This window comes from Notolepis coatsorum (assembly GCF_963971535.1).
Source record: "Notolepis coatsorum genome assembly, chromosome: 2".
NCBI classification, from domain to species: domain Eukaryota; kingdom Metazoa; phylum Chordata; class Actinopteri; order Aulopiformes; family Paralepididae; genus Notolepis; species Notolepis coatsorum.
Window position 1 is genome coordinate 219,420,121 of NC_140166.1, and position 11,119 is coordinate 219,431,239.

General features: G+C 41.3%; 1 protein-coding gene across 2 annotated transcripts in view; it reads left to right on the forward strand.

The window, feature by feature from the left end:
• Positions 1-2,302: 2,302 nt before the first annotated feature.
• Positions 2,303-11,119, forward strand: part of tedc1 (tubulin epsilon and delta complex 1) — a 14,104-nt gene continuing 5,287 nt past the window's right edge. For both annotated transcript variants that reach the window (XR_014619392.1, XM_084307655.1), the window contains exons 1-7: positions 2,303-2,318; positions 4,335-4,509; positions 6,647-6,713; positions 7,869-8,098; positions 8,854-8,991; positions 9,120-9,182; positions 10,702-10,788. Coding sequence is in view for 1 of the 2 variants with exons in the window: in XM_084307655.1 (XP_084163781.1) it covers positions 4,369-4,509; positions 6,647-6,713; positions 7,869-8,098; positions 8,854-8,991; positions 9,120-9,182; positions 10,702-10,788 (726 nt within the window). In the remaining variant the exon portion in view is untranslated. The remainder of the gene's footprint in view (positions 2,319-4,334; positions 4,510-6,646; positions 6,714-7,868; positions 8,099-8,853; positions 8,992-9,119; positions 9,183-10,701; positions 10,789-11,119) is intronic.

An 11,119-nucleotide genomic window follows, 5' to 3' on the forward strand; every position in this document is an offset into this window, starting at 1 on the left:
TTTGTAAAATGATTCGTATTTTAAATTATTTGTAGGCATGTTTGTATATATTAATCTGAGATGTTTATGGTTCTTAAACACATTTGATATTTGAAATAAAATGCATTTGAAGTACAGTAATGGGTCATGTGTTGTTATGGGGGGGATTGTACCCTTTCTTATTATTCTTTTTCTGCCATTGGAGTCTATGGCAGCCCATAGAACCTTATGGCAGAAAGTTATGAAAATTGGCAGACTGATTCGGGACAGTCCACTGACCCCTGTCACCAAGTACCATGGCTCCAACGCTGCATTTGTTGCACACAACTTTTGAAGCTTGAGTCAGATTTTCAAAAACAAGGTAGCGTTGGAATCCTTGGCTCAAGCCGAGTTCAACGCACCCTATGATTGAAATGTGGTACATAATCTGTAGTGTGTTGTAGTCGACCAATGTCCACACATGTATGACTTTTGTTTTAGATTTTCCAATGCATTCGCTTTTGACAGCCAATTGAATTTGGTGACAAAGCCGCCAAACAGGAAGTTGAGTCATGTCTCAGAAATGCTTTCATGTTTTAAAAAAATAAATTAAGTTTGAAAAATAAATTAAGAACAGCAATTATTCAGAAAGAAATCAGTTTGGACTATATATGTTGTGAATTGTGATTATTAACTGAGGTGATGGCTGACTATAATTGTGATGCTTAAGCATAAAATTACTTATTCTGGTGAGAGAACTAGTGGCACGGTGGTGTAGTGGTTAACACTGTCGCCTCACAGCAAGAAGTTCCAGGGTTCGATTCCCGCTTGGGGACCAGGTTTCCATGATGCCAGGTACCCAGGTGGGGTATCTTCCGGGCCTTTCTGTGTGGAGTTTGCATGTTCTCCCCGTGCTCGCAAGGGTCCCCCCCCCCCCCGATAAGATAAACCCAATGGAAAAACATGCACAACAACAGATCGCTAACGCTGTGGCGTCCTTGACGAAGACGGACAGGAGCACTTGGATTGGTCCCCTGGCGCGGCTCACGTTGACGCCTGTCTGCTCCCGGCTGCCCTTGGGGGGGAAGGACGACGGGATGGGTTAATCGCAGAGACGAATCGCATCCTACAGAGACAATGCATGCGTGTGTGTTCCGGTGTGTGTTGAGGATAATTGCATGCCAATTAAAGACCTCTGAGCAGGTCCTGCATTATTATTATTATTATAGAACTTCCTATATTCTTTGTTTTATTATGATATATTTTTTTTCTATTTCATTAAAAATTTTATTGATAATTGTAACTGAATGTACATCATGTGGTGGTTATATTCTATTGTGTCTTGTGTGTGGACCCCAGGGAGAACAGTTGTTTCAAGGCAACGACTAATGGGGATCCTAAACAAACAAACATAAAGGGTCTGGCGAGATAAATAAATATAAATACTTTATTCTATTCTGTAGTTGTTGTGTCTCGTCAGACCGTTTATGTTTTTACAGTAAGCACGCTCTTGATTAATACAAATTAATTCAAAAGACACATTGTCGCTTTTAAGCATGCAATTATATTTGTCTTCAAATATAATAAGAGATCGATTTTGATCATTTTCCTCATCCGCTGATCAACCCTTTCACTGCCACACTACCAAATGGTTAACCCTTTCACTGCGACAATACAGAAGGTTAACCCTTTCACAACCACACTACAGACAGTTAACCCTTTCACAACCACACTACAGACGGTTAACCCTTTCACAACCACACTACAGACGGTTAACCCTTTCACTACCACCCTATAGTAATATATTACTAACCATAAAATATTCAGTTTTAATTATTGTTTTCACTGTTTATTTTTCCTCGTATTTTTATATTCAGAGTTAATTATATTGTTTACACTTCTTATGTTTATCGTATTTTTATATTCAGATCAAATTGTATTGCGTATTTCTACTATTGAATTTCCCCCAAGAGGATCAATAAAGGAATATATTATCTTATCTCACGGTATCTTCAAATGTCTTATCTTATAAAGATTCTGATGAATAGAAGTGTGACTCCAGCTCCAGACAGACAAGCTGTGAGAAAGAGGAATTATTATGAATAATCAAATATTCAAGTTTCTATAGCCTCTAGTGACCTCTTCTGGTAAATGATTAGTACTGCAGGGGCGTAACTGACTAGTTTCACGTTGTGAGTGACAGTTTGATAATTAAGAGAGGAGGGGGGGAAAGTGTGACGTACCCTCTAGGGTGATTGGTCGGAATACCTGTCTTTCATAGGTTTGGTCCAATCGGTGTGGAACTGCTTCCCTGGCAACGCCCCCAAACCCGGATGTAGTGAGAGCCGGGAAACAACAAGGTACAAATAATCTTCCTACAAGTTGTTTCATTAGTTTATAAATGCTATATATTATTATCTAAAACATATTTGTGTATTTACTAAAACTATTTAACGCCAGCTAGGAACACGGGGACAGTTATTAACAGTTAGAACACGTTGGACTAGCTGACGTTACAGTGTGAGTTATTATGCTATAGAACGTTATGGTTGATTGATTGATTGATTGATTGAAGTCATTTATAACTATTAGATTAGATTAGATTCAAATGCATTGTCATCATGCAGCACAAGTACAGTACAACGAAAATAAGTTTGGCATCCAACCAGAGGGCAAATAACAGTAAAGTGCAATGTAAAGGTGATTAAACTAGGTATACAATTTATTAATGAGTTGATTGATTGATTGATTGAAAAGTGTATTAACAGATTGCAGAATGGGTACAGTACAGTACAGCTCAATACATACAATTGTTAAGGGGATGCAGACCAGAGAAAGACTTTCGTCTTGTTTACATCAGGGTCCCCCATTTTCAATTCATCATAACATATATGACATACATGACATACAGATAGACAGTACTGCTACATCTATACATTTATGACATATCAGATTTGCAAATACAGTACTGTTTGTGATACAAAAGTGTCCAGAAAAGGAGTGTATATACATTTGGCGTAGAAACTTTTGAGTACTACTGAGTAATAGTGCTAAATGCTAATCAGATGTAATAGTTGTAGTATTATTAAGCACAGTGATACAGGTATAAAGACACTATGGTAGTAAGTCATACTGGCCAGCAGTGTAACTAGTAAGAGTAGGTAAGGGATATGTATAGCCTAGTACAGTGGTTCTCAACCTTTTTACACCAAGTACCACCTGAGAACGTAGCTGGCTCTCCAAGTACCACCATATGACCGGCGTTAAAATACAGTCTATTCAGCTATGCACAGTTCACTCAGGAGGCAAATGTGTTCCTAATACCATTATTTATTGTTAACTTTTGTCAGACACAATGTACGAAGGGGTAGCACTAGAACTAGCAAACTCTTCCACACAACTCATACAATGCAAGGGGCATTGAGAACATAATAACTAACATTCTCACATAGCAAGTGAGAAAATTAAGAACAACTGTATTTCAGCAAATGTACTTAATTCTCTCTCTCTCTCTCTCTCTCTCTCTCTCTCTCTCTCTCTCTCTCTCTCTCTCTCTCACACACACACACACACAGCAAGCAATTGTCCTTCATTCTCTCTCTCTCACACACACACACACACACACACACACACACACACACACACACACACACACACACACACACACACACACACACACACACACACACAATTATTTTGTTACAAAAACTTAATTTCCTGCATTCTGGTGCAGGAATTTTTGAAATGTTACCCTTTAAATGCCAGTGTTTGTGATGGGCACCACAAATTATTGTAAAAAAGAAAAGAAAACACATATTCAATACATTTTTGAATTTGTACCCTTTAAATGCCAGTTTGTGTGATGAACCACTGGCCTAGTATCTATCTACATATATGTAAAAAAGATTATGTACCTTCAGTCATGTGGATATATATATATATATGAACTACAATGACAAGAAACTCCTGCCTGTCTTATTTGTCTTCAAATATAATAAGAGATCGATTTTTATCATTTTCCTCATCCGCTGATCAACCCTTTCACTACCAAATGGTTAACCCTTTCACAACCACACTACAGACAGTTAACCCTTTCACTACCACACTACAGACGGTTAACCCTTTCACTACCACACTACAGATGGTTAACCCTTTCACTACCACACTACAGACGGTTAACCCTTTCACTATCACACTACAGACGGTTAACCCTTTACTATCACACTACAGACGGTTAACCCTTTACTATCACACTACAGAAGGTTAACCTTTCACTACCACACTACAGACGGTTAACCCTTTCACTACCACACTACAGAAGGTTAACCCTTCACTACCACACTACAGACGGTTAACCCTTTACTATCACACTACAGACCAGACTGGACTCGAACCCGAGCGGCAGTCAGGATGCAGCAGGCGGGCGGTCAGGTGGTCCGGGCCCAGCAGGTGGTCCAGGTTCTGGTCCAGCTGTTGGAGGCCTTAGGAGTGGACCCGGTCCCCAGGCCGGAGGCCTTCAGACGGGCTAAAGCCAACAGCGGAGTCGGTCTGGTGAGTTCACGTGGATCTCATGTATTGGGATGCAGGTCAAATGATTTGTCTTAAATCTAGAATTCCAACATGTTCTGTCCGTGGCCTAAAGGTTCAGTCAATATCTGTGACCATGAGCTCCTCTCTCCCAAAGCCAGGAACCAGAGAAGTACGACTCAAACTTGTGATGTCATCAGGTATAAACTAAAGTCTGGAGCTGCTCCCTAGACAAAGTGGAGCCACAGAATGTTTGTTTGTGTTTTTATACCCAGATGAGCTTCATTCTATAGTCGCGTTCTCAGAAAATGTACCAATATACTCGGAACATTCTCCGGGGTGTCTCTCAGTGTCATCTATACCATCTAGGGGTGTAACGATGCGACCTCACAACGATTAAATTCGATTACGATTCTTCAGGCAACGATTCAATGCATCATGAAATCTCTTCATTTGACCACGATTCGATTCGATAAATTTTCTATCAGTTAATTCCCCCCAAAAAATGTGAATATACACAAATGTGGCTGGGGGAACTGATTCACTCAGCATGAATGGACTATATAGGTCAATAAAAACAATAAAAAAAAATGATTAAATTTTTTATTTAGATTATAATTGGTTCTACCATTTTCAAATCGATGCAGTTGAATCGTCACATTAGAATTGATGCATTTCGATGCATCGTTACACCCCTAATACCATCATACCTTCTTCTGTTTCATGAGGAACAGTTGTATCTGCTGCTAGCTAACATCTTCTTCTGTTTCCAGGAGGAACAGTTGTATCTGCCGCTAGCTAACATCTTCTTCTGTTTCCAGGAGGAACAGTTGTATCTGCCGCTAGCTAACATCTTCTTCTGTTTCATGAGGAACAGTTGTATCTGCTGCTAGCTAACATCTTCTTCTGTTTCAGGAGGAACAGTTGTATCTGCCGCTAGCTAACATCTTCTTCTGTTTCCAGGAGGAACAGTTGTATCTGCTGCTAGCTAACATCTTCTTCTGTTTCCAGGAGGAACAGTTGTATCTGCTGCTAGCTAACATCTTCTTCTGTTTCCAGGAGGAACAGTTGTATCTGCCGCTAGCTAACATCTTCTTCTGTTTCCAGGAGGAACAGTTGTATCTGCTGCTAGCTAACATCTTCTTCTGTTTCCAGGAGGAACAGTTGTATCTGCCGCTAGCTAACATCTTCTTCTGTTTCCAGGAGGAACAGTTGTATCTGCCGCTAGCTAACATCTTCTTCTGTTTCCAGGAGGAACAGTTGTATCTGCTGCTAGCTAACATCTTCTTCTGTTTCCAGGAGGAACAGTTGTATCTGCTGCTAGCTAACATCTTCTTCTGTTTCCAGGAGGAACAGTTGTATCTGCTGCTAGCTAACATCTTCTTCTGTTTCCAGGAGGAACAGTTGTATCTGCTGCTAGCTAACATCTTCTTCTGTTTCCAGGAGGAACAGTTGTATCTGCTGCTAGCTAACATCTTCTTCTGTTTCCAGGAGGAACAGTTGTATCTGCTGCTAGCTAACATCTTCTTCTGTTTCCAGGAGGAACAGTTGTATCTGCCGCTAGCTAACATCTTCTTCTGTTTCCAGGAGGAACAGTTGTATCTGCCGCTAGCTAACATCTTCTTCTGTTTCCAGGAGGAACAGTTGTATCTGCCGCTAGCTAACATCTTCTTCTGTTTCCAGGAGGAACAGTTGTATCTGCCGCTAGCTAACATCTTCTTCTGTTTCAGGAGGAACAGTTGTATCTGCCGCTAGCTAACATCTTCTTCTGTTTCAGGAGGAACAGTTGTATCTGCCGCTAGCTAACATCTTCTTCTGTTTCCAGGAGGAACAGTTGTATCTGCTGCTAGCTAACATCTTCTTCTGTTTCCAGGAGGAACAGTTGTATCTGCCGCTAGCTAACATCTTCTTCTGTTTCCAGGAGGAACAGTTGTATCTGCCGCTAGCTAACATCTTCTTCTGTTTCCAGGAGGAACAGTTGTATCTGCCGCTAGCTAACATCTTCTTCTGTTTCCAGGAGGAACAGTTGTATCTGCTGCTAGCTAACATCTTCTTCTGTTTCCAGGAGGAACAGTTGTATCTGCTGCTAGCTAACATCTTCTTCTGTTTCCAGGAGGAACAGTTGTATCTGCTGCTAGCTAACATCTTCTTCTGTTTCCAGGAGGAACAGTTGTATCTGCTGCTAGCTAACATCATGCGGAGAGCCGGAGTCATTCCTTCTGGAGCAGGTTGGTAACGTCTCTCTTAAAGCCCCAACACAGGAGTTTTTCCCCCCCATCATCTCATTTTCAGGTATAATGTTTATGTTCTAGAAAGGTTTGATTTATATGTGTAAATGCAGTTTTTCATGTCTGGTCATTTTTAGCAGGGTGTTATTCACTGTCAAAGATGCAAAGACAAATCATAATTCATATTCTCCTTTGTTTCATCACAATTTAAGCAAGCCTAGTAATAGACACAATATATCTGACACTGGGAATACATTCACTGAGGTCCATAGATGTCCCTAGATACCAACATGCAAATGGATTTGTAGAAGTGGAGAAATATTACATTTACTTAGGTGTAGAAGCAGAAACCGACTTCTAGTATTTATATTATTGTTTAGTGTCTTATTTATGTTTGAACTCTAGGGGGCTCCCCACCTACTATAAGTAACCTAGCTAATCACTGTAATTCATGCACCTGTTATGGAGATTCATTTTTCCTACCTGTTTCACTGTTTGGAACTGATAGACAGAGCAACTGACAACTGCTCTAATTGAACCATTTCATTCACTATCATTCACCTTTGGACAATAAAACCCTGTAAACCGTACCAGCCGCAACTTGGACTTTCTTCTATATTTACATCACAAACTGTGTTACTGAGTAGAGAACTAATTATGGGTGAATCGTGACGCCTGTCAGCACATTCGGGGAGTGACAGTCGGCCACTACAGGTATGTATTTTAGGTGGATTTTCAGAAAATAGGGCTCCGGGCTTAAGAGGTTAATTTCAATGATTACAAGCATGTCGCAAACACAGTTTTACATCTATAAAATGCAGTTTGGCATATACAGGCATATATTGGAATATACTGGCATATACTGCAATATACTGGTATAATACTGAAATATACTGGCATATACTGGAATATATTAGCATATATTGGAATATACTGGCATATATTGGAATATACTGGCATATATTGGAATATATTAGCATATAATGGAATATACTGGCATATACTGAGATAAGGGATATATTAGCATATATTGGAATATATTGGCATATACAGGACTAAGTCATTGTATCAGGAGCTCAGTCATTCAGTTACAGAAGAAGAAACGACCGACCGACCGACCGACCGACTGACTGACGTGTTTCTATGTGTCTCCAGTCTCTGAGCACAGGAGGTTGGTGGCAGTAGGCTTGTGGCAGACCGGTTACCAGGCAGGCTGGGTGGAGCGGAGAGGCCGAGGAGAGGAGAGGAGCGGGGAGGAGGCCTCCAGCAGGGAGATGCTCCTGGCTCTGGGCTGGCTGCTGTCGACGGGGAGCCTGGAGAGACTCCTAACTCTGAGAACTGGAGAGCTGGACCCCACGATACTGACAACACATATACCTGACCTGGTGGGTTAATATAATATAATATAATATAATATACTAACACCACATATACCTGACCTGGTGGGTTAATATACTATAATATAATATAATATACTAACACCACATATACCTGACCTGGTGGGTTAATATACTATAATATAATATAATATACTAACACCACATATACCTGACCTGGTGGGTTAATATACTATAATATACGCGGCTACGTGGCGTAGTGGGCAAGGCGCTCGCTACGAATGCGGAGACGCTGGGCTCGCCTGTTAGATGGTCGTCCGTACTAATACAAATTGGCCGTATTAGGGGGTGGGAAACTGATGGGTGGGGATCGGGCGTTGTGGACAGCGACTCCTACAGGTTGGTTGGTGCGCCTGCGCAGTAGAATCAGGAAGTGTCGGGGGCAGCGTGAGCCTCCCACGCGTTACTCCTCGCCACCGAGAGATCGAGCTGCGCAGGTGGAAAGATGCGACTGCTGTTACCTCGAGTACCGGAGGGGACTTGTGCTATGTATGACTTAGTCCACATTGCAGCCGGCTTGTGGGAGGCAAGAAACAGCGTTCGAGACAGGGGAGGGTTGAATTGGATGATACGAAATTGGGATGGGAGAAAATATAGAAAATGGGAGAAAAAGTGGATAAAAAAAAATATATATATACTATAATATACTAACAACACATATACCTGACCTGGTAGGTTAATATACTATAATATACTAACAACACATAATATAATATAATATAATATACTAAACTGTTTCACAGGGTGATTTCCAGACGTCACAAGGGGCCCAGTTAGACCCTCCCTCCCTCAGGAGACTCCAGTGGTTGATTGGCTGTCTGAGGTTCCAGAGGCGGAGCTTGTTGTCTGTACAGGAAGAGCGCACCAGGCTGCTTCACACGGTGAGGCCGCGTGTCCGTTATTACATAAACACCAGAACCAGAACCCACCCTACAACACAGTTCTGGTTCCTCCATCGTATCTGTGTCGTTGTGTTGGTTAGTGATGGTTCTGTTCCTTCTCTCCACAGCTCCTCTCCTCCTCCTCATCCTCCTCTTCCTCCTACAGTGTCAGCTCTTCAGTGCTGAGGAAGGTATCTCACACAGGGTTCGCACAAGGTCCTTGAAGTGCTTTTTTTTTACAAAAAAAAGTCAAGGCCTGGAATTCCTTGAAAACAGCCCATTTTTTATTAACAAGGTGCTTAAAAAGCCCTTGAAATTCAAATCAACCATTCGCATAATTGAAAGTGTTGTTCATCCATGATGAAATTGTTCTGAATCGAGACATGTTTTTATTTAAAGTGTAACCAATTGTCGTAAAATAGATTTTAAGCCATAAATATTGGATCATAAATATGTTTTTCTATAAAAAAAAACTGCATTTAGGGCGCCCCAGTGGCGAACCACATAGCGCGCTCAGCCGCGACACGGCCGACCCGGGTTCGACTCCCGAAACCGTCGTTATTTGCCGAATGTCTTCCCCCCACTCTGTCTCCCATTCCTCCTCTGTCTCTCTCTACTGGACTGCCCAGTAGCAATAAAGCGATAAAAAACGGAAAAAAAATAAAAAATAAAATAAAACTGCATTTAAAAAAAAGTGAATTGTATCCCTTTTAAATCCCATTTTAAAATGAAAGAATAGTGCTTAGAAAAGTACCTGAAGGTCCTTGAATTCCATTTGGCAATGTCTGTGGGAACCCTGATTATATTACTACTGTGTTCACCTAACAGCTCCTTGTGTGTGTTGACCAGGGATGTCCGATATTATTGGCCGATATTGGCATTAAAATGTGATATCGGAAAATATCGGTATCGGTTTAAAAAATATATATATATATATTTTTTTAACCTTTATTTACCCAGGCAAGCAAGTAGTAACAAATTCTGATTTTATTTATTGTCAAAAGTATGCATAATGTTGTGTTAATTCCACGACAAGAGATATGTAATGTTAATTACCTGAAATTACCCTGCATATATCGGTATCGGTAAAAAAAAGCCAATATCGAACATCCCTACTGTTGACCCTTCACCTAACATCTTGTCTGTTGACCCTTCACCTAACATCTTGTCTGTTGACCCTTCACCTAACATCTCATCTTGTCTGTTGACCCTTCACCTAACATCTCATCTTGTCTGTTGACCCTTCACCTAACATCTCATCTTGTCTGTTGACCCTTCACCTAACATCTCATCTTGTCTGTTGACCCTCCACCTAACATCTCATCTTGTCTGTTGACCCTCCACCTAACATCTCATCTTGTCTGTTGACCCTTCACCTAACATCTCATCTTGTCTGTTGACCCTCCACCTAACATCTCATCTTGTCTGTTGACCCTCCACCTAACATCTCATCTTGTCTGTTGACCCTTCACCTAACATCTCATCTTGTCTGTTGACCCTTCACCTAACATCTCGTCTTGTCTGTTGACCCTTCACCTAACATCTCCGTGTGTGTGTGTGTGTGTGTGTGTGTGTGTGTGTGTGTGTGTGTGTGTGTGTGTGTGTGTGTGTGTGTGTGTGTGTGTGTGTGTGTGTGTGTGTGTGTGTGTGTGTGTGTGTGTGTGTGTGTGTGTGTGTGTGTGTGTGTGTGTGTGTGTGTGTGTGTGTTAGGAGTGTGTGCGTGTCCAGGAGCTGTGCAATGTTCTGGTCCGTTACCTGAGCTGGAAACAACAGGAGAAAGCCTTCTGGGCCTGGATGGTGAGACTCCGTACACACACACACACACACGCATACACACACGTACCCACAGATTGATTGATTGAAAACGTTAGTATTAACAGATTGCAGAATGGGTACAGTACGGCTCAATACACACTGGACTATCTAGGGTCAATTTCCATCTCTCCTGCAATTCCTTTGTGCACCACAAGGGGGCTGCACCCCACTTGAATACCATGGTACTAACTAGAGCAGGGGTCTCAAACTGAATGTACCTGGGGGCCGTTGGAGGTAGAGTCTGGGTGAGGCTGGGCCGCATCAAATATTATATATATGATTATTATTATTTTTAATTTTTTTGCAAAATCAA